The sequence below is a fragment of the Cydia splendana genome, chromosome 17, assembly GCF_910591565.1.
Source record: "Cydia splendana chromosome 17, ilCydSple1.2, whole genome shotgun sequence".
NCBI lineage: Eukaryota > Metazoa > Arthropoda > Insecta > Lepidoptera > Tortricidae > Cydia > Cydia splendana.
Window position 1 is genome coordinate 16,983,887 of NC_085976.1, and position 27,074 is coordinate 17,010,960.

Below are 27,074 nucleotides of genomic sequence, written 5' to 3' on the forward strand. Positions count from 1 at the left end.
GTTTCAGTAACATCTAACCGTTACATTCCTGACAAATGTATGGGATTTGACACTGACCGTCAGTTTTGTAACGATTGCTAACCGGCCGTTAAAGGTGTTCAATTAAGTGAAAATGCCCTAATATCCAAACAAATTGAATATAATCCGTGGCTGTAGCGATAAGTATTTCAATTTCAATGATTCAATCCGATCGAGGTGCATTGCAACGCCACCTAGTGCACTCATTTTGCACCAAAGGACAAAAAGCTATGAAGATTCACTAGATGGCGTTAAAATAAAGCGAGATGATGGCATGCAAAATTCTAATGAAACTCGAATGATGCCAAGTATTACCCTCAAATATATTATATTTGACGACCGGTCTGGCCTAGTGGGTAGTGACCCTACCTGTGAAGCCGATGGTCCTGGGTTCGAATCCTGGTAAGGGCATTTATTTGTGTGATGAACACAAATATTTGTTCCTGAGTCATGGGTGAAGTATGTATATCGTCGCCTAGCAGCCATAGTACAAGCTTTGCTTAGTTTGGGGCTAGGTTGATTTGTGTAAGATGTCCCCTAATATGTATTTATTTATTTATTGGAGCGTCTAAGGTGGTTACAAATATCTATTTCAATTCAAATATCACTCCTACTTATATGTATATCTAACTAGCGACCCTCCCCGGCTTCGCACGGGTTTTCAAACAATTTACACAATACCTTTACAAATTATACACCTAAACCTTTCTCAAGAATCACTCTATTGAAAGGTGAAAACCGCATGAAAATCCGTTCAGTAGTTTTAGAGTTTATCGCGAACATACAGATGCGGCAGGGAACTTCATAAGTATTTGGCGCCAGTTTATCCTTTTGTCTGTGTATGATAACTGATAAGGAACCTGCAGGCGTATTACGGATAGTTTTATCCACGTGATAAAATAACTGTCACTTTTTAACACCGCTAGATAGAAAGTGACGGACACCGTTTTATCACGCTGTCACGTAGACAAGAACGACCATCATATCCGTACTGACCGATTTTATAGTGATCTTTTTGCATTTTTTTTCGAGAACGATTTTTTTCTGCTCTATACAGCACAACTACTGAGGTTTGAACCCACGATTTTTGGCCACCACACACATATGAACACAAAACAAAAACGGCCGTTTTAACTTTGGACGCTTAGATCGACGAATCCAGCAACGTAAAAACTAGTTTGATGTATTCAAAAGGTACTTAAATACAAAATACAGTACGTAGCGGCCCCCTTTTTGAAATACCTATCGTTAAATTTAAATAATCACGATTATTTAGCAGTGGCGCTAGTGTGCACGTTGATGGGCTCTTAATCTATCTGTTTGAAAGAACTGCAACTTAAGAATATTAGCGGAATAGCAGTCGTTTTCACTTACTCGTCTCTGCTACTCTTTATATTCTTTACAAACAACCAGGCGGCTTACAATGTAAATACTATTGTACCTTCCTGTGGTACTCGGGCGTAGCATTACCATAGTCTTGGAGATTGAACAAAGTTGATCTATTCGTCACCATATACTTCAAAAAGTCCTGTATGTGCGTTAAAACGTGTTGAAGCGACTTTTCATCAAGCGCTGTATATGCCAACATTGGACCCATCTTGGAAAATAGTCGGAGCAAATGTATAGCACCATATATTTGTGCCATGGGTGTATCAGGGTATTCTTGCAATATCTCACTGTATTGAGGCCTTTCAAATTTATATAAGAGTTGAGATCCTAAAGTAGCGTTGAAATATTCTTTGATACCTTCAGTAATATCTACTAAGACGGATTCCTTCGCTTGGTTATGCGTTTTGCTGGATTTCTTGAACGCTAGATAGTTGTCGACTATTTGTTCCACGGTGAGTTTGGCCGGGAGGATGGCCAGTTTCTGCTGTCTTGTGATGACATCCCAGTCGTCGACTAGCCAGACTTTCAGTTCTTCAGGGATTTTGATCTTAACTTCTACTTTAGCTAGGTATTGCTCTTCAGATTCGATGGATAAGTCCAGGCGGCCGCGTTTTTTCCTGACAAATTAAATAAAAAGTTGTCAGTTAACAGTGTTGACGATGGTACAAAAAGGTGTGGAACATTTATGGGCCCTCTGTACTGTAGACCATTTTTTTGTTGCGATCATACGCACGTTTTTGAAACATTTACATTCTACATATACCATTTTTACAAGCTTTTATTTAGTTTCACCTGTCCCGTTGTCTGTCTGTCGGTCTATAATCAAATCTTGCAAGTTAAATTTGATCCACTTCCTGGTTTCCTGAAATTTTGCATGCATGTATAAATCGGATGACAATGCAATATTATGGTACCATCGAGCTGATCTGATGATGGAGACAGGAGGTGGCCATAGGAACTCTGTGATGAAACAACGCAATCTAAGGGGTTTTTTAAATTGTCTCGATGAGTATTAAACTATTAATTAGTTGTCTGTCGTAAGAAAAGTACAGTCAGCGATAAAAGCTTGTACAGTCAACAACAGAGCTATGAATACAGGCAAAGTGTCAAAAATATGTATACAGTACTTTATTGCCTGTACATTAAGGTCGTGTATACATAAATACATATTTTTGGCACTTTGCCTGTATTCATAGCTCTGTTGTTGACTGTACCAAAACTTAAATTTTTGCCAAAAACTTATTCAGATAACATACAATACTAAAATTAGACTTATATCGACCGGGATATGAACCGTGTTTCATGTTTCGACGCAGTTACACGCATCTTGTTCACGGGTAACTGATGATAGCGGGTGGGTCTCAAAGTTGTGTAGACCGCGCTCGGTCTACCCTCATTCGTGCACGTCGGCTGCGTTCGCTTTCAACGTTACCACCGATCGATATAAGTCTAATGAAACTAACCGTGAATCATTTAAAACTGTTAATACTAAAATGCTATACTTGGAGTCTCTCTGCGTGATCGCATCAGAAATGAGGCCATCCGCAGCAGAACCAAAGTAACCGATGCAGCCCTCCGAATCGCTAATCTTAAGTGGCAGTGGGCGGGGCACATTGCCCGTAGAACCGATGGCCATTGGGGCGGAAAGGTTCTCGAGTGGCGACCACGTACCGGAAGGCGCAGCGTGGGTAGACCGCCCACAAGGTGGACTGACGACCTGGTAAAGGTCGCGGGAGTCCGCTGGATGCGGGTGGCGCAAGACCGGTCATTGTGGCACTCTTTGGGGGAGGCCTATGTCCAGCAGTGGACGTCCTCTGGCTGATATGATGATGATGATGATGATGAATACTATAATTGTTTAGGTTAACTGTTATGGACTCACTTGGGCTGGTCGGAGCCGGAGTCGGCAGGCGCGTCCTTGCTGGAGGTCTTGCTGGCTTTGCCCGCCGCCGGGGTCTCTGCATCTTTACCTTTAACATGAACAACACGCTTTACCCTTTGAACGCCACGCCAAAGGGTTAACACTCAAATCTTCCTTGACAACAGACAAGGAATATTTGAATGGACAGGCTTGAACAGGCTTAATTGAGTTTTGTGGGTTTAACTTGAAATAAGACCTATTTCTCAACAAGTTTCATACAGTCACGAAATTTCGTAATGAATTTTGAAAGAAAATACCATTATTTTAAATAATGAAAACATTGAAAACTCTAAACTAAATGTAAGCTTGTAAAGTTTGTCAGATTTTTTTTTAATAATTTGACTGTTGATTGTGGTTTCGGTTAATGCAAGCAGATAAGTACACAGGCTTCATGCAATGCCCGAGGCAATGCGGCCGAGGCACGTCTCCACAGACCGAGCTGCTTCGCGCGGCAATTTCCTCACGAGGCGGCTCGTTCTGTGTGGACCCGCCTATTCAACGAAGCATTGCTGCATATGTATGCAATATTACATACAGAAAAGGCTACACTATATGCATTTCCTCACGAGGCGGCTCGTTCTGTGTGGACCCGCCTATTCAACGAAGCATTGCTGCATATGTATGCAATATTACATACAGAAAAGGCTACACTATATGCAGTTAACAGGGTCCACTGGAGACCAAACCTTCAAATATTATTATTATTAATTAATCTGTCTAGACCAGGCGTTCCTAACCATAGCTATTTGTCGTACTGGTAAAGAAAAACAGGCTTAAAAAACAGGCTTGAAAAACACAAAAACAAGTGACACAACTGGGGTAACCAAGCTTTTAATGTAGTGTGGCAATGTTTTCAGGTATTTAATAATAGGCCTTCATACACTATATGGTTAGTTTTTGAACTTTAGGGCCTAGACAGGACACAGAGAAGGTTGGGAGCCCCTGGTCTAGTGTGAAATGGCAGGGATCAGTACCAGCAGGGGTGGAAGCCCGGGATTCGTCGCGTGCCGCCTCCGACTTGCGTCCCTTGGTGGCCGCTGCGTGGAACAATTTACAGGTTAGTATCACTTTAGAACAGTGGTTCCTAACCTTTTCAGTCTGGTCACCCCTATGACTAACTAGGGAACTTGATTTTACCCCTCCTCCCAATGGTAATAAAAAATAAAACGTGTACGTTTGTTGTATTGTTATATTAGGTTAGCTTATTACCCCCGTAAAATACCAGTTTTACCCCCACGGGGGTAATTACCCCCAGGTTAGGAACCACTGCTTTAGAAGTTAGAACATTAACAAGGTATGAAAATTTCTAGGTGCATTAGATATAGATAAAGGGTCTTAACAGACAGACGGACGGACGGACAGACAACAAAGTAATCCTAAAAAGGTTCCGTTTTTTCCTTTTGAGGTATGGAACAACTTTTTAGCAAAGAAAATAAATTGGTCAATTTAAATATTTAGTGACTTGAAAAGTTAAGCCGGGTATTCATTAGGCAACTTTTGTTAATAAACACTGTTTAATGACTGTTTATAAACAGTGTTGCACGATGTTTCATCACCTCTGTAAACATGTTTATAAACAAGGATGATGAAATATTGTTGCATAAACATGTTGCCGTGTTCCCCACTCTAGGTGGAGAGCAAGACGAAACATTTAGTTTATAAACGTTTATAAACAGATGTCATCGAGTGTGGACGTGTGAGACGCAAGTTTAGAAACATGGAAATAGTACTACCTCCTCGGGCGACATCCTAGCAACAACTAAACTAGTGTGGACTGCTAAGATTCAGAAACAGTGTTTACGGTAAACTTGTTGCAAAACATGGTGATCAAATTCATAACAAATGTTGATTAATGAATACCCGGCTTCGGTTTACACTCAACATATTAAAAAAACATTAGTAAATTACTGCAGTAGTGTATAATGTCATTACGTATTCAACTTCAATATTAGTTGTCAAACATGTCTTGTACAAACAGCAACACTCTTGACTGTCCATCGTTTGCCTTATGCCTTTTGTAATAAGGTTTACGAACTGTCAGTTAACAGTTTGGACAATGGTACCTAATTATATAGTTATAGCAGCATGCCTTTTAGTATTTCATGCCTAAGTAACTTCAATTTTCTAAAATATATCTGATGTCTTATTTTTGACAATGTTTGTTAGAGCAAAACACAACACTTACATATTTAAATATGGTTCAACATTCAAAACACAAATGTAGATAATACTTAAACGTAGTAAGATAGCGACATTCAATGGACCGAACACTGACATTATAGAGAGTTTTCGTTAAATAGAGAGAAATTAATATTAAAGTAAACCAACTAGAGGAAAATGTCGACGTTATAGGGAGTGAAACATTATATCGAGTGACGTTATATGGAGTTTACACTGTATTAGTTAAATTTCATGGTTGATACAATGATGAAACGCTCCATTGATAAAAGCAACTTATAAGTGTGTAACAGAGTAACATACCGGCCGGAGTGGCTGCCTCCTCCTTTCCAGGTGTTGCAGTCGCAGCTGATTCAGATTTACGACCCTTTGCCGGAGCTGTGAAAATAATTATAATTAACACTTTCACACCTATCTATCTATTAAGCCCTTTTATTCTGAGTTAGAGTATGTCTCTTAGCTCAGTGTGCCGCTAGGCAAAGGCCTCCTCCAGCTCTTTCCATTGGGGTCTGTCATGGGTCAATCTTCTCCAGTTCGGGCCCGCTGTGAGTTTGAGTTCGCACACTTAACCCTTAACCACCAATTTAGAAATTCAGCAAAACATTGTAACAACTTTGTTGACATACCACATTCAGACATCAGTGGTTTAAGGGTTCAGGCCAGGGGTCACCAATTACTTCTTCAGGGGTCCTTTAACTACTTGTTGTTTCTACTTGAGTTTATTAAATAAACAAATTAAATGTACAGCACAAAATAGGTCAGTGGTCTAGATCCGGACCTCATTCTGCCATTTGATGACCCCTGGTTTAGGCTAAAGAGCTTCACACACCTCACTTAATGCAGTAATGAGAGTGATGCAACTGTGCATTGACACTTCTATTTAGGTAGTGCTGCGTCCCTGTCATTAGTTACTGAATTAAGTAAGGTGTGTAAAGCATTTAAGACATATCATTGGCCCTATAGTTGAAATGACTCAACTATCTTCAAAAATAATGTTAACACTTTGTTAACTGCCTGTCAAAATTGGCTAAACATATAGAGTTATAGACACTTGAAATTTAAATACCTTATAACAGCCATACTCTAAGTGTGTTCCGCAGAACCCTAGGGTTCCACGACACCCCTGCAGGGGTTCCGCAAGAATTTAGTACACTATGCTTTAGTCTCCTCAGAAATTTTACTATGCCGCCACGGCCATTGTAGGGTTCCATCAAGTATTTCGCTTTCCAAAAGGGTTCCGTCAAAAAAAAAGATTGGGAACCGCTGCCTTATAATAATAGATAAAACAATTTAGCTACTTCCCACTGTATTTTAAGTTAAGGTTCATAAAGAATCAAAGAATACCATATCAAAGCATAACAACTTGATTGGTTAGTTCCCGTTTCGCCAGATTCTTGTTTCGCCGGATTTACTTCAGTACGTCATCATCCGAGTATACGAGAATACGACGAAACAAAAATCCGGCGAATAGGGAACTAAACGCTAAAAACAACACAAATAAGCTTACTTTTCTTGGTCTTTGCGGGCTGGGCTGAATGCGCCCGCTGCACTTCTTTCTGCCGCTGCACATTAGCTTCGTTATACTTCAATACACGGCTTTCGGGAACCCACTCATCCCAACTGAAAAAGCCGTTTATAAATGTTAGGTTATGTTCTTCATTACAACGTTCAGACGCAAAATAATTACCTAAATACGTACTTTTTGTTCCATCCTGCGTAATGTATTAGATAACGGACGTGTTTGTCCTTAGTAACGCTGCTTTTTAGACATTTTGCCTCGTAAATTAAAGGACCGTGAAAACACAATACTTTCTCACCTGAAAAACGGTAAATGTATATACTGTATTTTGTTAACAGACGAACTAAAGAATCACTTGTTAAATGAGGCAGAGTTCATAGAATATTTCGAATAAATAACACAATTATTACCTTCAGCGAACTTTTGCTTCGGTGCCATATTTATTTATTCACAAAATAAAATAACACGTATAATCAAAATGAATCCAAGACAAATCCCCGTTCCAGATTAATTTGTATTAAAAAGTAAGCTTTATATTAAAAGTAACAAGGTTCAAATTCGATGTGTAAGAAAATGAGATAAACTAAGTTAAATGAGCTCAATAGCACAAGCCAAATACCTACTATTCGTTACGTTCCGTTCTAAACACAGCATGTTTTAGACACAAGTATCTATGTTTGTCAAAGGAGTGTCTCATTTCAATCATAGACAGAGAGAATCATACTATCTTTGTCTTACACTAGTACTAGCACCCAAAAGAAAAGGATGAGTATAGTTTTCCTGGTTCTTACTGACTGACAAATTGGTATTACTTGGTATACGACACAATGAAAGAGAGGCAAACAGAGAATACGTGATCTGTTGCAAGTAGAAGTGAACTTGATTTAGTCATAGTCTCTTTGATTTGTGTAAGCGTTAAAAAAGCGCTTGAATCTGTCTGCACTCTAAATTCGATTTAACGACCAAGGCTTAAAGTCGAAAATCCAACAACGCTTAATAAAAAGCGCCATCGCTGTCGTGTGAATACATAGATGGTTATCCATTTGTGTCATCCAAACGCTTTATTAACGCGCGTTGAAAAAACTCCCGTGCGAATGGGGGCTGCGATTTGCAATACATTGCGGCCTTCGAGCAAATTGCGGCATATGGGCGATCGATTGAATTCGTTGCTCCTATTTAGCCAGTAATTATCAAAACTATAATCGAATGCCATTTGTTGCGAATGTCCTTTTCGATTGTGTTATCTTGTGGTTATCTTGCAATTTGCAAGGGCTATCCAAAGAGAATATAATGGGGCTATCAAAAGGTTGAGGGTATTGCGTAGTGCGATGCGAAATTGTAACAGGAATGAACTGGTTATCTGATTGTCGAAAGCTCATAAACAACATGTAAACAACGGAGATAGAGTCTGTGCGGAAAGAGAAGAGTCGTGGAATGTATGGGGCCCAATACATTCCACGACTCTTCTCTTTCCGCACAGACTCTAACAGGCCATTTCTGCATGTTGTATTTGTCGTGTCGGAAATATAAACAATTTAGCTGAACTGAGAAATGATATGCTTTGACGACTTATTATACTTATTAAGTATAGTCTGACAACAAAGAATAGAAATTAATAAGTGGCAATACTGTAGTGTCGTCCCGTTTCCTTAGATTGATTTGAAAGGGACAACACTACAGTATTGCCACTTTTTCATTTCTATTCTTTTTGTCAGACTGTATATGACACCGTAAGATTGTGAACCCGTTAGTTTATAATCTAACGTAGGTTAGGTTAGGTTAGATTGTATAATCTCCCTACCGTCAGTTTAGTGACATATATAAGTATCTCATTCTCGATATTTTAAATGCGGAAGTAGCCGAACGGAAATGACCATAAATGTTCATTCCCATTAATTTCCGTTCCGCGTTCGGTTGGTTACATTTACATGGCGTGATGTCCTGATTGGTCCTGATGTCGAACAGTCAATATTGAATTCTAAATTTAAAATCTCAAAATAGTTTTGTAACTAGTAAATTTAGGAATTGTTCCCAGTTCTACAGATTTCTTTTACAGAATTCCATTCCCAGGAGTACTCCTCAAAATGAGATATGCCGCTTTTTCAAATCCTTCCTCAGATACTGGACTATCAGCAAATGGGCTGAAATGGAAAGAAAAATAAATGACATAACCAAACAGTATTAAAATTATAATATATTTAATTCATCTAATATACACGTTGACTATAAGTCAGATTAATATCACATCAAAATACAATTACTTATTAAACGTAAATTCGTCAGAAATAAAATATTAGGTAGTGTTTTAAAAAAAACCCTTATGATTATACAATTGTTAGTTTTTGTGCACAATATCCAACTTGTCTAGAGGTTTCCAACCTTTTCTTACGTCGAGACCAATTAATGAAAGTTTTTTCGATTTCTAATTAAACTAAAAATACTAATACATCACATTCTATTAGAATTAGGACTGAAAGTATTTTCGGACATATTATAGACAGATATATTTTATGGAAGTATTAGCTATAAGTACCTACTTAAGTTTAATAGCATTCAATTTCAATGGTCTTTATTATATTCTATTATTTTCCATCTAATGTTACTTATTATATAAATATATAAAACTTCATTTTCTTACAGTTTTTCACGGTTTTATGAATTATTACATGCTGATATTTTTTTTAATGATCGATTTTGTCTGCAAATAAAAAAAGATTATGGAATATTTTAAAGAAAAACTATGAACAAAACTAAGTATCAAATATACATTTGGTGACTTAGTCTACTCTTTATACACATTTTTACACAATGCAGGCACTTTTTATATTCACTCACACTAATATTATAATTTCTAAAGCGGTATCCAGACAAAAAATCTGATTAAATTGCCCGATCGAATCAGGACGTGCAGACGCAAACACCAATTTCACGCTCGCCGTATTCAACCGCCGATAATGACCGATATTACCGATAAAATGAGGTGCCGACGCAAGAATACCAACTTGTGACCAGTATTTTCGTTCTGGGGCATTTTTTCAATTTAGAGGGCTCTAATATCACCATAAATCTAAAATTGGTGATTAAATTGGAGATTGGCGCCAATTATTTTCCTGATCAAATCGGTCGATTTGATCAGGCCCGTCTGGATACCACTTAATAGTTATAGTTCAAGCAACTATTGGCCCTGAGATTTTTCGAGAATCTTCCGAGAAATGCTACCTGTGTGGCTACCACCAGTTTGGCACTGACATAAACGCTATCGACAACGTAACTTACTTTCTATGCATCTCACTCGTACTCACATATTAGTGCGAGCGAAATGTATAGAAAGTAAATTACGTAGACGTTAGCGTATATGTTAGTTTTAACACTGTCAGTGACTCGTGGTACGGGTACTGTAGAGGAAAACTGTCGGACAGACATACGAAAGCATTATTGCCCTAGCTGAAAAGGAGGCGAGGAAAATACATTTCAAAATATAGACTCTTGAAATAACGTTTAACAATTTCGTTCGAAAATTGCGGGCATCTTTTTCTTTTATTTCAATTAAGGCGTAACAGAGAGTGACGAGAGAAAGATATCCGCAATTTGCGAACTTCGGTATTCGCGGTAGGCCCTCTGCTGGTGCTGAGTCATGTACATATATAATACATAAGGTCACTAAATGTTCAAACATTTGTATTAGTGTTATTACAGCTTGAGACCTGTGTATGTTTTAGTATATTCATTATATGATATATTATTTTACAAAAATAAATCAGGAACATCACTTTACTCGACTAAATATTTTTTTACAGTAAATATACATTTTTATTCTTTTATATACATTTCTAGCATTTCAGATTGATTATCTATGACAAGTACTTCGATAGGCATACATTTATGAATGTTTTCAGGTTATTCTAATTTCGATTATCATAATTAACTATTTGTATTTATTCATTGCAACAATTTCTTTAGTAATTTAATTAAGGAAAAAACACATAACTGGCTTTAATTCTGGGTACTAAGAAAACAATTCCCAAATGTTACCATTAAATTAACCAATACGAGAGATCAGCCATAACATAAGTATCGTCCATATTTTATATAACTTTACCTTAACACAACAGTATTCTGTAGTAAAGTCAAAATCAAATTTGTTTTCAAAATATGCACTCAAACGCCTTGACAATAAAGTCGCGTATAAATATACAAACTAGCGTTCATAGGCTGCGGTATCCGTTTAACATCAGGCTCGTACGCTTGTTAATCATCAAAATAAAACAGGTTTTAAAGCCAACTAAAATGAACGCAACCTCACATAGCGACCGCGCCACTAACGTAACTTTTGCACTTTTTAATCCACTCGCTGTTTTTCCGCTATTATTTCACTAATAATTTATGAGTCCTCGACATCGTCCTGGCTTAGCAGCCTGAAGCCCGCTAGTCACTCCTCCCGCAGCCTAGTGGGTTCGTTCCCGTGCCGGCACCTCCGCGACACCACGTACACCACGCCTGAGAGCGCCAGTAGAACTGGCACGGATAACCCGATGGTGATCACTAGGATGACGAATAGAGAGAAGGTTTCGACGGGTGGAGCGCCGTAACCGAACGTTGTGGACCTGAGGACGATTAAATACTTTAGACTTGTGACAGGCGTGGCTCACTCCGCGATTTTGTCGCGACGCTACAAGTACATGCGGCCACACCAATTTTGGTGTCTAACAGTAGTGGTTGCCCCGCACCGCTACGGAACGGACACCTGCTCGCGCTGGCGCCGCCTTGCGGTCATAACTGTCGTAATTGACGCGTTTTGTTAGAGTGTACCTTCTGTACCTAGTACTATTATTTATTCTGGGCTTAAATCGAAAATTAGAACCGGGACGTGGTATATTGGACGACTATAGTATACATTACACACTCACCAAGCAGTATAGTTGTGTTGCCTGTAGAACCCGTCCTGTGGCTCGCCGAATGACACGATCATGTCTTCTAACAGCATCTCGTCGATGTCAGGGTAGAACCGGGACAACGTGGTATATTGGACGACTATAGTATACATTACACACTCACCAAGCAGTATAGTTGTGTTGCCTGTAGAACCCGTCCTGTGGCTCGCCGAATGACACGATCATTCTTCTATCAGCATCTTGTCGATGTCAGGGTAGAACCGGGACAACGTGGTATATTGGACGACTATAGTATACATTAGACCCTCACCAAGCAGTATAGTTGTGTTGCCTGTAGAACCCGTCTTGTGGCTCGCCGAATGACACGATCATGAGTTCTAACAGCATCTCGTCGATGTCAGGGTAGAACCGGGACAACGTGGTATATTGGACGACTATAGTATACATTAGACCCTCACCAAGCAGTATAGTTGTGTTGCCTGTAGAACCCGTCCTGTGGCTCGCCGAATGACACGATCATGTGTTCTAACAGCATCTCGTCGATGTCAGGGTAGAACCGGGACAACGTGGTATATTGGACGACTATAGTATACATTAGACCCTCACCAAGCAGTATAGTTGTGTTGCCTGTAGAACCCGTCCTGTGGCTCGCCGAATGACACGATCATGTGTTCTAACAGCATTTCGTCGATGTCAGGGTAGAACCGGGACAACGTGGTATATTGGACGACTATAGTATACATTAGACCCTCACCAAGCAGTATAGTTGTGTTGCCTGTAGAACCCGTCCTGTGGCTCGCCGAATGACACGATCATGTCTTCTATCAGCATCTCGTCGATGTCAGGGTAGAACCGGGACAACGTGGTATATTGGACGACTATAGTATACATTAGACCCTCACCAAGCAGTATAGTTGTGTTGCCTGTAGAACCCGTCCTGTGGCTCGCCGAATGACACGATCATGTCTTCTATCAGCATCTCGTCGATGTCAGGGTAGAACCGGGACAACGTGTTCGGCAGAACTATGTGTGTACTGAAAAATATTCAATCGTTATTTCTTTTTCTTAATTAGAGTTGTTCATGTTCACACCTGAGGATGCCGAAGACCGGGCAAAGTGGAGAAGATTGAGCAGGAAAGCGGACCCTGGTGCTAAGCCGGGAAAACGCTAGGATGAAGAAGAATTAGAGTAGTTAGAATGTTATTTGGCAGAAACGACATTCATATGAACACATTTTTTAAGTTCCATTATGTCGATGATTGGTCGGGGGGTTAATGAGTTAGATCGAAGGTTTATCTCTGTCTGTGTCAAATCTGTTTTCGGGACTATTACTTAGACTTACCTGTCAAAATCCGACACGAATGAAGGTAGACCAGTGTCTCGCAGAAAGTCTGGATGAAGTAGACATCAAAAAACTTGGCACAGCGATATAATATATATAATTATATATACGCGGCGTGTCGGAACTCTATGTAGCCCCCCGCGACGGTACAGCCAGCAGCAGAAGTTGCTAAGCGGGCGAGGTGTTCAAAATGATCTTGACGCGACGTTATTGTTAAGAGAATAAGAGCGTGTCAAGCTCATTTTGAACACCTCGCCCGCTTAGCCACTTCTGCTGTTGACTGTAACACACAGGGGCGTTTTGTCGACCGAGTTATATGTCACAAGGTCTCACAGAGGTTGTATGTATGTTCGAACTGTGAACTAATAGTTACCTGGGTGAATCAACTTTTTCTTGTCACCCGTTGCCATGGTTACGGTCTCCTGGGTTACTCTTAAAATACTAGTTATTTCGTATTTAAATGAACCAAACTTGATTTTTTTTTATAATGGGACATCTACTAAGCACGTTTGTAGAACATGGTACAGCAGCTCTTCTAAGAAACTATGCTACACTGTTAAAAATTATGTAATTTTAAATTAAATTATGTAATTTTACGTAAATTTTTACGAGAATTACGTAAAATGTCATATTTTTCCGTAAATTTCCCAGATTTTTCGGGAATTTTACAGGATTATGTAATTTTTTTGCATGTAAAATTACATAATTTTTAACAGTGTACTATTGTCTCCGAGCTGATGGGACAGAATAACAAATAGAAATAGTTGATCGACCCACCTGTTGAAATCCGACACGTGTACGACGGTAGACGAGGTGACGCTGCGTTCCTTCTGCGTGTACGCGACGGGTCGAAACTGCATGTATCCGCCCGCGCCGGTGGTGACACACCGGGGCGTTTTGATTTCGATGATCTGCGGACAAAGACATCATTGACTTCAGTAAAACCCGCTTAATAACAACACAACAAAAAACTTAAATTACTATCTGGCATACAGGCCTCCAAGTACGAGTCGGACTCGCGCTCCGAGAATTCCGTACCATCACACATATTTTATTAAGTCAAACTCTTAACGTCAAAGGTACCTAAACGATTATATGATTTCTCGCTTAGGCACTTAACAAAGTTGGAAATTCATGTTTAATATAGCGTTTGTGTTGCTTGGGAGGTGACATGGGCGATGGCTTTTAGGCCCCTGTAATATTGGGTCAGCGCAGTCCAGTCCAAGGGACGCAGCCATGCGGTAGAATGAGATAGCAATATTACTCCCTCTAAAGCATAAATACGTCCCCTAGACTGGCCTACGCTGGACCAATATGGACAGGGGCCTTTACTGTTTATGTATACTATGTGGGAGACCGAGCTTTGCTCGGAAAACATATAAAAACTCAAAAATGCGCGTTTTCCCAGAGATAAGACCTAGCTAGATCGACTTATCGCCCCCGTTTCCGAGATCCCCGAAATCCATACTAATATTATAAAGGCGAAAGTGTGTCTGTCTGTCTGTTACCTCTACACGCTTAAGCCGCTGCACCGATTTAGTTGAAATTTGGTATAGAGATAGTTTGAGTCCCGGGGAAGGACATAGCATAGTTTTTACGTCGGAAATCGTCCCTGTAGAGTGCAAAGGGGGGTGGAATTGATTGCCTAATAATTGAAGTACTTAAGCAATGCGCGAATTGAATGATTGCTATTAGCTATTAGCATTATCCAGGCGCTATACCTACTTTAGCTGCCGTCACTAATTCCACGCAGTCGCGGGTAAAAGCTAGTATATATAAATAAACAAGAATTGCTCGTTGAAATATTATATTATAGGACATTTTTACACAAATTGACTAAGCCCCACGGTAAGCTCAAGAAGGCTTGTGTTGTGGGTACTCAGACAACGATATATATAATATATAAATACTTAAATACATAGAAAACAACCATGACTCAGGAACAAATATCTGTATCATAATACAAATAAATGCCCTTACCAGGATGTGAACCCGGGACCATCGGCTTCATAGGCAGGGTCACTACCCACTAGGCCAGACCGGTCGTCATAAAAGGTATTAGATACCCCCATGGGGTATCCCAAGAGCTCACCTCGAACACCCCAGGCGTGTGCTCGTCGTCCAAACTCTTCTCCACTCGCCGCGACAATGTACCGTTGGCGTCCGACGCGACCAGGATCAGTCGCAGCGCGAATCGCGACGCGTTAAAGTCGCGCGACTGCGTCAGGTTGGCTAGTTGGACGTCTATTAACGTTGAGTTGGCTGTGTGGATGAGGTGAGGTAGTAGTGTGGCGTAGTCACGGAATGGCAGGAGGTCGAGCTGTGGACAAAATGCTTGATGTTAGTTTCTGACATTTTTTTAGGGTTCCGTACCCAAAGGGTAAAACGGGACCCTATTACTAAGACTTCGCTGTCCGTCCGTCCGTCCGTCCGTCCGTCCGTCCGTCCGTCCGTCCGTCTGTCACCAGGCTGTATCTCACGAACCGTGATAGCTAGACAGTTGAAATTTTCACAGATGATGTATTTCTGTTGCCGCTATAACAACAAATACTAAAAACAGAATAAAATAAAGATTTAAATGGGGCTCCCATACAACAAACGTGATTTTTGACCAAAGTTAAGCAACGTCGGGAGTGGTCAGTACTTGGATGGGTGACCGTTTTTTTTTTGCTTTTTTTTCGTTTTTTTTTTTTGCATTATGGTACGGAACCCTTCGTGCGCGAGTCCGACTCGCACTTGCCCGGTTTTTTTTTTTTAAATACGTCGGATGTACTCAACGGTGGATTGGACTGATCTAAACGAACTCTAAGGGTCTACTAGCCACCGAAGAGTTCCATTATTCATCTTTTGACGCCATGATCCTGAATCAAATATTACCTGAGGCAGAGTAGGGCCCTCCACAAAAAAAAAAATCAGAAATACTACAAAACCAAAAACACTAATACGATCAGCTTAATATAATCATTCATCATATATCGATATGTCAAATAAACTTGCTTAATTCCCTATGAAGTATGACATCATTACGGCTTCCACCAGATTGACACTGACATATTCGCTAGCGTGTGCGTAACTTACTTTCTATGCATCTCGCTCGTACTGGCACATTAGTGCGAGCGAGATCTATACAAAGAAAATTGCGCAGACGTTAGCGAATATGTCAGTTTGACACTGCTAAAGGGGCCCACTGATTAACAGTGCGCCGGACGGTATCGGCCTGTCAGTTGTTCGGAACTGTCAAAATTTTGTTCTAACTGACAGGCCGATACCGTCCGGCGGACTGTTAATCAGTGGGCCCCTTAAGGCAGTCGTGTAGTTTTACTACTTAGAATTCTTAAGTAATCTTTAGGAGAAAACATAGGCGCCTGAATAAAGTTCAATCAAAGTATGTTAACATACAGTCTGACAAAAAAGAGTAGATATTAAAAAGTGGCAACACTGAAGTGTCGTCCCGTTTTCTTATATAAATTGGTTTGAAAGGGACGACACTACATTGTTGCCAGTTTTTAATTTCTACTCTTTTTTGTCAGACTGTAGTTGAGTACAAAGAGCATTCTTAACTGTCCATCGGTGGACCTTATGCCTTTTGTAACAAGGTTTACGAACTGTCAGTTAACAGTGGGCGATAGTACCACACGTGTATAATCTTGTTAGGGTTCCGTATCCAAAGGGTAAAAACGGGACCCTATTACTAAGACTCCGCTGTCCGTCCGTCCGTCCGTCCGTCTGTCTGTCACCAGGCTGTATCTCATGAACCGGGATAGCTAGGCAGTTGAAATTTTCACAGATGATGTATTTCTGTTGCCGCTATAACAACAAATACTAAAAACAGAATAAAATAAAGATTTAAGTGGGGCTCCCATACAACAAACGTGATTTTTGACCGAAGTTAAGCAACGTCGCGCGGGGTCAGTACTTGGATGGGTGACCGTTTTTATAGATATTGGTACGGAACCCTTCGTGTGTGTGCGAATCCGACTCGCACTTGGCCGGTTTTTCTAGTAATCATGGAATAAGCAAGATAACAAATGTACTGCATTCGTTTTTATCATCTTACTATTATGAGTTATGATTATTACATAAGTGAAGGTAATAAATAATGATTGCTATAAATATTGCTAATATCTATGTCAAGGATTATTCGGTTCAACAGTTAACAATTAGTTGCTGATAAAGGATGTGATAATAATATATATCGCAGGCGACTGTTAGGGTTTGTGCATGTTTACATACAAATCGGTTAGTGTTTTGTGCGAATTCATACATTTGCTATTTGCGTTTAGTAGCAAACAAAGATATAATTATTTAACTCCGTATAAGATAAATAAGATCTAAGATTCTAAGGAATAAACGTGAATCGGAAATCGAGAAAACATCATTCTCGAATAGATGGCGCCACACCTTCAGCCTATACTCGGCTAGATGGCGTTGACCACATATCAGTGAAAGAACATGGGTCAAAGTCATATGGCATTCTGAAAAAAAAAATGTTTTTTTCCATATATATGTCCATATACATTTTTTTAAAATATTTTTATACTTTTTCACTTTTGAAGTGAAAACTTCTTTAGCGGCGCTGTGCACTTTTTGTGATGGGGAAAAAATGTTAAACTCGCGACAGCGTAAGACGTACACGTGACCTGATCGAAAAACTGTTACAATGTCATTGAGTTTTCACTTCTGCCGGCACTCCCGGAGTTGTTTTTTTAGTTTTAATCGTGTGTAGGCAGTAAGTTTATTAAATATACTGTGACTACTAAATTTACTATAACAATAACCCTCTAAACTCTAATACTTACTATCTATTCTCTCTGGTAGCAAATGTATGAACTCGCATTAAACACTAATCAAAGTGAATCCGTTCAGCTACAGCCCCTACTCCTTTTGCGAACTAGGGCGAAATTAATTTTCTACAGCCATCAGATATATCCGGGCGGCCAAGGCGCTCACAAATATCTGAACACGCCTCTATTGTCAAGGTGTTAGGTCGTGCTTAGATATTTTGAGCCCCTCGGCCACTACGATTTATATGATGGCGACTGTATGTCCGACTGTTCTACTCTACAGGTCGCAATTTCTAGTGAAATTGTGTAAGCAGGTTCAATAATTAGGTACACGGATTTTTTGTCAATTAAGTTTTTGGAAATATTTCATTTATTTCGTTTTAGCTATGTCTTGCACACAAGCTGACTGTACCTTAATAGCGACAGTCCCGTTCCTATGCCGACTGTACTTGTCCGCCTACATCACGAGCATGGCCTCCTGCTCAGTCAGCACACTGTCTTGCCGCGCCCAGCTCAGCTCCCTTAGAGGGTAACGCCTGAACTTGGTGCTGCTGTTAGGATGGCCCCTGTCTTACACAAGCTGACTGTACCTTAATAGCGACAGTCCCGTTCCTATGCCGACTGTACTTGTCCGCCTGCATCACGAGCATGGCCTCCTGCTCAGTTAGCACACTGTCTTGCCGCGCCCAGCTCAACTCCCTTAGAGGGTAACGCCTGAACTTGGTGCTGCTGTTAGGATGGCCCCTGTCTTACACAAGCTGACTGTACCTTAATAGCGACAGTCCCGTTCCTATGCCGACTGTACTTGTCCGCCTACATCACGAGCATGGCCTCCTGCTCAGTCAGCACACTGTCTTGCCGCGCCCAGCTCAGCTCCCTTAGAGGGTAACGCCTGAACTTGGTTCTGCTGTTAGTATGACCCCTGACTTACACAAGCTGACTGTACCTTAATAGCGACAGTCCCGTTCCTATGCCGACTGTACTTGTCCGCCTGCATCACGAGCATGGCCTCCTGCTCAGTCAGCACACTGTCTTGCCGCGCCCAGTTCAGCTCCTTTAGAGGGTAACGCCTGAACTTGGTGCTGCTGTTAGGATGGCCTCGGTCTTCTAGATCGTTGTATTCGTATATCTGTGAAACAATGGCATGTTAGTAGATAGATACAAACAGCAACACTCTTAACTATCCATATGTGGACCTTATGCTTTTTGTAATAAGGTTTACAAACCGTCAGTTAACAGTGTGGGCGATGGTACATCTGTATTGTTCATGCTAAGTCTGCCCAACCTGTTAGCGACCGAGTTAGGTCGTAATATGGGAATTAATTAGTCCACGTTTGTCATGAAAATATCACTCAAATACGCTAAAAAAGGTTAGCGATCCCTGTTCTATAGCAAGCGAGCATTACGTGTTTGTACATTCAAACGACCCCATGTCTGTCTGTATTTGAGCCATGAGTCATCACACCAGCATGTTTAGATTATCCCAATTGTAATTCAATAAGCGATTGTATTGTATTTCATTTCACTGAGAATTGCCTGCAAATGTAATTTAATTGGTTTAACTACGCGTTGATGACGCATGCGGGTAATGGGCTGTGGGAAATTGGAGATTCAGTGAAACTGCCTTGTAAATCATTTCACTCTGTTGTATATGATTTTGGTGTTTATACTTAGTCTTATTGTCAATAGGTAATTACTTTAGGTACTCTGACGTGAGAGTCGTCGAGTTGCGGAAAATTGCCCGGGCTACAATACATAACAAATCACACAATCAGTGGCGGATTTGCAGTCTTTGCCGCCCTATTAGGCCCTGTAGCTGCCCCTTTCTCAGCACCCATAATATTGACTACACTTTGAGTTATTTTTTGTTGTCATAAGCAAATTTTTTGTCATAATTTTGCCGCCCCCAAAAAATTTGCCGCCCTAGGCCCGGGCCTACTTGGCCTTAGGGCAAATCTGCCACTGCACACAATACTTTGTAGTATGAATGGTAGGTATGTAAAATCTTAAAAAGAATACTTAGGTACCTATTTTTTTTAATGTGTTTTAATTTATGTTTAATTATTATTTTCTTTATTTATTTCACGTCTTAAGTTAGGTTATTTATAATATGAATATAAAAGTAAAATATAAAAACACTTACAAAACGATGAAAAATACATACCGAGTATAAACACATTATAAAAAACCTAACCTAGGGTGCCGCCAGCAGCGGGGCAAGGCCCAAGCTACCGGTGGTCAGGGCTGCAGAGAGAGGAACCGGCGGACTATTCGCGCCGTGTCCAAGATCACCGCCTTCTGCATCTGACCCTTGATCCAACCACCTAGCGAGAGTCTCTCAAGATGTTGGTCGAGACTCTTCGCTATTAGACCGTTCACTGAAACGACGGTATACTCTTGGGTCGTCCCATTCGTTTTTTGTCAAGTTCTTAAATTAGTCCCATTCTGCTTTCGTCACCCATTCTACATTCGTCAAGTTCATGTACTAAGCTCAATGTACTGAAATATCTAGAATCTGTAAGAAGACAAAAACAGAACAAAAGTACTATTCGAGAGAGCAGTATGTCACACATGGGAGTCCCACAGGGCAGTGTGCTTGGTCCCCTACTGTTCCTCGTTTATATTAATGACCTGCCAAATGACGTTGACTATCCAATGGTACTATTTGCTGACGACAGCACATCTATAATAAATTGCGATAGCCTGATTACATACGAAAATGACATTAATTCAGAATTAAATAATATTATAATGTGGGGTAAATAATAATAATCTAATAATCAATCTTAAAAAGACTAATGTAATGCACTTCTACAATCGCATAAATCCTATTAATACTGATACAATTGACATAAACTATAAACATGACAAAATTGAAAATGTAGACACGACACGATTTTTAGGCTTATTAATAGATAGTCAACTTACCTGGAAACCTCATGTTGCTGAGATATGTCAACAACTAAACAAATCTGCTTATGCACTTTCTAAACTATCAAAAATAGTTAGTCAAGACACAGTTCTGTCGGCCTACCATGGACTTGTAGTCTCAAGACTCCGATATGGGATTATATTCTGGGGTAATTCAGTCGATAGGGAAAATGTACTTATAGCCCAAAAACGGTGTGTAAGAGCAATGTGCGGGAAAAAACCCGGAGAAAGCAGTGTTCCGTTATTCAAAGCAAAAAGAATAGATAGTAGTAGTAGAGGGGTCCTGTCATTGTAAATTTTGTAGTCACTGTAAATTTACTGCCATCTATCGACACACGACTAAAACTCAAAATGAAAACGTATAAAGTTATCAAAAAAATTATATATATGGATAAATGATTTTATTATTTTTATATCTTTTTGATCCATGTTCATTCACTGATATCTATGTCTTAAAATTGTTAAATATGAAACGGTATCGTCACGCCATCTAGCCGAGGATAGGCTAAAGGTGTGTGCGCCATCTATTCGAGAATGACTTTTGCTTGAATTCCGAGGCACGTTTTTTCCTTAGACTTTATTCGTCTTATACGAAGTTACATATGTCTTTGTTCAAAGTAATGAAAATTTTAACATTTCCGTGTATTTATATCTTAGGAATGGCAGTATTTGTTAAATGCAACTCTAATTTGTTCGCTAAAGTCTCAGAGTACCGCAAATATCCAACGCGATCACAATATGACCAGATGTTGCACAATGAGCAACGGAACACCACATTGATGCGAAAAAGCATTTTTGGAATGGCAACCAGAATATATAACAAAATTCCTGATTGTTTAAAATCATTACCAACATCACAATTTAAAAAACAACTGACTGCACTATTAATCGAAAAATGTTATTATAAAATAAATGAATACATATTTGAATGAAAATTAAATGTATGTATAAATTTTATTTCTTAAGTGTATAATTATGTTCTAAATTCTAATGATTAATATTTAATTTACAACTTGTAAATTTTGAAATAATGCATGTTTTATGTTTATAAGTAGTATAGTATTTGTACGCCACTATTGGCAGAGCATGGTGAGACTACGAAACTGTAATGTAAGATCAATCATTGTACCTGTGTTTTCACAAATAAAGAATCTCTCTCTCTCTCTCTCTCTCTCTCTCTCTCTCTCTCTCTCTCTCTCTCTCATCGGTGGTCTTTTTCATATTTGGTTATATTTGGGTGTTAGCCTTTTTCTTATTTAGGCTTAATCCGGTATTCGTCATCATCTTCTTTGGGCATGTTCGATGTTAGTCAATTTCTTTTTTTAGTCTCATTCGTTATTCGTCCTATCGTTTTTGGTCTTATTCTAATTTCGTATTTTTCTTATTTAAGCTCTTTTGAAATTTGGACACATTCTCTATTTGTCCCGTTAAATATTCGTCCCGTTCGATATTCGTCCCATTGGATATTCGTCCCATTCACTATTTGTCTCGTTTTTTGTATTGATTCCATAAAAAATAATCCTTATACTTAAATATTAATTAAATGTATCCTAAACAATACACATGTAGGGGAGATTAGTTCAAAACGGGCTTACTCCGTCGTGCCGTGCCTGGTCTTAGACCAGGGCACAGTAGTATGGCTACTTAGATAGTTTCAGACTGATTAAAGCTTTGGTAACTGCTGTCAACCTTCTTCAGGGCGACTTCTACGACACCCACGGGAGGGAAGGGATGATAAAATTGATAACCACACTGGGAAAAAGACAATCAACAAATATGGCCAAAGATGACAAAGACTACCAGCGAAAGTGACAAATGAAGAATATGACAGAATACAGAATAAGACAAATTAAGAACTTGCCAATAACCGAATGTAACCAACAACGAACGTGTCGATGAAAAAATGACGAATAATGAATGAGACTGAAAACGAGATAGACTAACATCGAACATGCCCAAACAAGATAATAACGAATACCGGAATGGGTCGGAATAAGAAAAAGGCAAACAACAAATATGACCAAAGATGATAAAGCCCACCGACGAACGTGACGAATGTAGAATGGGTGACGAAAGCAGAATTGGAGTAATTTAAGAACTTGGCAAAAAACGAATGGGACGACCTTAGACGATACCGTCCACAAGGCCATATAAAAGAGCAAGTTGCTGGTGAATAATCCTGGCTACGAGATTATGTCTGTGCAAGTACTCGCCTAGGGAATGCAAATCGGTTATTTTCGGTTATTTTTTGTATGGAAATTATCGGTTATTAACCGAAATCGGTTAATAACCGATAATTTCCAAAACAAAAAATAACCGAAAATAACCGATTTGCATTCCCTATACTCGCCGTTAGCAAGATGAGAACACCCGGAAATGATATGCCTGAGTGACTCTCCGGGACGGCGGCATGCCCGACAAATGTCGACCGTACCGTCCTTCAGGATATATTTCCGATAGTTGTTCGTCATCATCACTTCGTCCGCAATTGCACAGGCAAAACCCTCGGTTTCTCCGAAGAGGTCCCCGAATCGTAACCAGTTCACCGACGCGAGCAGGTCCACATCGGGTCCCGTAAGGGCCTTGTAGAACCGCCCATGTAGCACCTTACTCTCCCATGCCGCCTTGCGATCCGCAGTAGTTAGTACCACAGGTTTGCGCCAGTTCTCGTTTGCAAAGGAGAGCGGCGTGAGGTTCCTGTCTACTGCCACCACATCACGATGCATCCCACACTCGTTGTTAAGGAAATAATTCCTGAGATTGTACACCTCGCGGTTGTGGAGATCCTTGGCGTTTAGGAAGCCTCGGCCTCCACACTTCCGTGGGATGTACAATCTCATAACTGACGAGCGTGGGTGTAGCATGCGATGTGTGGTGAGCAGTGACCGGACACTCCGATCCAGGGCGTCCAGCTCGGTCTGAGTCCACCTTAGTATGCCAAAGGAGTATGTGAGTAGGGGCATTACCCAGGCGTTGAAGGCGCGCACTTTGTTGCCTCCTGACAAAAGACTGTTAAGGACTTTTGTGAGCCGACTGAAAAAGCGCTCCTTCACCGACCGTCTAATACTTTCGTCCTCAATACCCAACGACTGTGACATACCAAGGTATTTATAGGTTTCTGATTCAGAGATAGATCTGAAAGACATTGTCTCAGAAAGTTGTAAATTTGTTGAATTTACAGCCCTCCCCCGCTGTACATGCATTACCGCACATTTATCGACACCAAACTCCATGTTGATAGCACTACTGAAGACTTCGGTGGTTTTCAGTAGCTCCAACAAGTCTTGGCTATTTGGTGCAAATAATTTGAGGTCATCCATGTACAGGTGAGAAATGACTTCACCCTCTCTCCGAAGCCGGCAACCTAGTCCCAAATCCTTCAGCAGGGTGCTGAGGGGATTCAAAGCTAGGCAGAACCACAGGGGACTCAAACTGTCGCCCTGAAAAATTCCTCGCTCATCCTTATAAAATCCTGCGGGCCAGGGCAGTCATCCCCGCCTCCTGGTTGACGAAGGACTGTGGTCCACTGTCCCATACACGCGCTTAGGAAGGCTCTCAAAGATGCATCAACTTTATACAACTCTAAGACCCTCCCCAACCATGAAGGAGGCACCGAATCATAGGCCTTCTTGTAGTCAATCCAAGCGCTGAGAGGGCACCCCTGTTCGGCCGGATTTGTTGGCAGATGGTCATGTCATTATTATTATTAACGCACAGATAAACAAACACCCATGGTGCCACCCACTTGCTATATCATTACTGAAAACAAAACTTATTAGTCATTTCAAAGTAAATAATAATAATGGGCGTCAATGCCGCATTCAGCTGTGACTCACATTATTTCCCATTGTCATCAGTTATGAAAATAAGGTCTGTCAACATAACAACAATTATCTACAAAATTTATAAATAATTACCTATTCCACATAGCTGAATGCCGAAAGAATTTATTGTAACTCTACCCCCCCCCCCCCAAAAAGCTAATTTCATCGAGATCGTTAGAGCCGTTTCCGAGATCCCCGAAATATATATATGAAATGAATAAACAAGAATTGCTAGTTTAAAGGTATTAGATAAATAAAATAAAACCTCAGGTGATACATATTTACATATATCTCCCTTCTTTGACGAATGTAGCAAATTTATAGTGCATGCAGAAAATCTAATCTAATCTACACGTAACACAGCAAAAATCTTAGACAAAATCCATTAAATAGTTAAACTCACTTCAGAAATAGCCATAGCGAAGCTATAACTTGGCTCCTCAGACATATTGAACTTGACCGGCTTGTCATGTGCCCATTCAACTTGCAGAGACGAGTTGACACCAGCGACTGCGTAGATGATGGTCGGAGTCCCCCGCGTGAAGTCCCAGAGCTGGTGTATGGTGTTGTGGGAGCCTTCCGCCTTTATGTACACGAGGGTTGTGTTTGACGAGCATGCTTTGCAGTCAGGGTTTAATAATGGAGTTATCTGTGGAATTTGTGATTCATTTTCATAATAATTAATGCAAGGATTGTCATTGCCTTTTGTTCTTTTGTCCGTGCAATAATATGCAATAATAATTTGCTGCACAACAAAGGCCGCAAAAATATTTGACACAAATGACACAATCTTATTTGTAGAGCTATAAGAGTGTGTCACATATTTTTGCGGCCTTCGAACAGTGACATGTTATTGCTGGTGACTTTACTTATGACTTATATTCAGAAACAAAGATAGAATCATGACTACAGGTATTTATAATATATTAACCCCTAAACTGCCAATACACAACCAATATGATAGTGTAGAGTTCCTTTAAAGAAAGTCAAATATAAAAAAAGTATGAAAACCCAGCATTTAAAAAAATATCAAAAAATAACTGTTGCTTAATCCCTTGATTTCTACCATTACCATACATACTACATACATACCAGTTAGCAAAAAGAATCAAAATTTAAAATTTGGAGTTGAAGGGTTAATGACCTTCTTTTCTTATAGTTCGTTTTATTAGCATTAGAAATAAGGTAAACAATCTTGATGTGTCTTTTAATTGAAAAACACATTTTAAAAATAAGTTACGGCAAATATGTAACAATTATGAATCTAATACGATCATTTAATATTCTTCTGCTTTCATAAGTAATAGTTACTGATTTATAAAAAGCGTTTTTCAATTAAAAGACATGTCAAGATCGCTTACCTTCTTTCAAGTTCTTTCTAATGCTAAAAAAAACGAACTATAGCCTAAAATATACCTTGTTCAAAAATAATATCTTTTCTAATATTATTGTTCTATGAAAATAAATTAGTGTCTAGACTCATAATTATGTATTAACTAACAAGTAACAACCAACTTCTATTGTGTTTATTTTATCATATCATAAGCTAGAACATTTTAACAACTTCAACTTACATACTGTAAAGATGAAAAGGTTAAATTAAAGAAGCTGTTAAGGGTAAATCAAAATCTATCTTTCTACCATGTTCCAATTTCACATTGACTCACTATTGTTACATGTTTGTAACTAGACACTACGCCAGTACATTACATTTTAACCAGAAGTAGGTCATATTTGCTTTACAACATATGCTATGAGTAAAACATTAAATTACAATTACGAGTTAATTCAAATTAATAAGCAACTTCTTCTATAAGTTGACTTGTAATTTACTATACAAAGGAGCTTTGAACTTGAACTAGACCAAGTACATTTTAAGATAAAAGATTTAGGCTACCTATCAATAACATTGACATAAAAAACTGGGTGTTTACAAACATTAGATAAAACACTTCCATACCTTCCTGTCCTGTCCAAAAGCTAAAGAAAGCACGCAAATTAACACCAATGTCCGTAAATGCATGTTTATCACGAAAGGAAAGCCTCACTTCCTTTAAATACAACAATAACAAGCAATAATTTGTTGCAAATAAAATAACACTCTCGTAGGTTCACAAGTCAACCGCAAACAGATAATTAGGTGGCACGTGTACAGAGGATGAGCAATTGCGCGATAACTGTGCTGTGTAATAATTTTATATCTGTTTTATTCGATTTCGATGAAAACAATGTCCTCGTGGTAACAACAAATTGAGTTTGCGTCACGCGATCCCAAT

At 39.6% G+C, this 27,074-nt stretch overlaps 2 protein-coding genes across 4 annotated transcripts; both read right to left on the minus strand.

Annotated features, from left to right (window-relative positions):
• Positions 1-344: 344 nt before the first annotated feature.
• On the minus strand, positions 345-7,578 carry LOC134798925 (mortality factor 4-like protein 1). 2 transcript variants are annotated; one of them, XM_063771354.1, is made up of 7 exons: positions 7,436-7,578; positions 7,206-7,323; positions 7,014-7,126; positions 5,810-5,884; positions 4,303-4,365; positions 3,290-3,377; positions 345-2,024 (listed from the first exon to the last, which is right to left on the minus strand). In XM_063771354.1, exons 1-7 carry the CDS (start codon positions 7,461-7,463, stop codon positions 1,451-1,453), a joined length of 1,059 nt encoding a protein of 352 aa, XP_063627424.1. In that variant the 5' UTR covers positions 7,464-7,578; the 3' UTR covers positions 345-1,450. The 2 variants fall into 2 exon arrangements, with proteins under 2 accessions (XP_063627424.1, XP_063627425.1); XM_063771355.1 differs by lacking the exon at positions 4,303-4,365.
• Positions 7,579-9,206: 1,628 nt separating this feature from the next.
• Positions 9,207-27,066, minus strand: LOC134798941 (glycosylated lysosomal membrane protein B-like). 2 transcript variants are annotated; one of them, XM_063771375.1, is made up of 7 exons: positions 26,759-27,066; positions 25,202-25,447; positions 18,990-19,172; positions 15,352-15,579; positions 14,037-14,170; positions 12,820-12,951; positions 9,207-11,629 (listed from the first exon to the last, which is right to left on the minus strand). In XM_063771375.1, the coding sequence occupies exons 1-7, from the start codon at positions 26,819-26,821 to the stop codon at positions 11,455-11,457; spliced, it is 1,161 nt and encodes a 386-aa protein (XP_063627445.1). In that variant the 5' UTR covers positions 26,822-27,066; the 3' UTR covers positions 9,207-11,454. The 2 variants fall into 2 exon arrangements, 1 of the variants encoding a protein (XP_063627445.1); XR_010145288.1 differs by lacking the exons at positions 9,207-11,629; positions 12,820-12,951; positions 14,037-14,170; ... (1 more) ...; positions 25,202-25,447; positions 26,759-27,066 and adding an exon at positions 18,456-18,788 and having other exon boundaries at positions 15,446-15,579.
• Between the last annotated feature and the right edge of the window lie 8 nt (positions 27,067-27,074).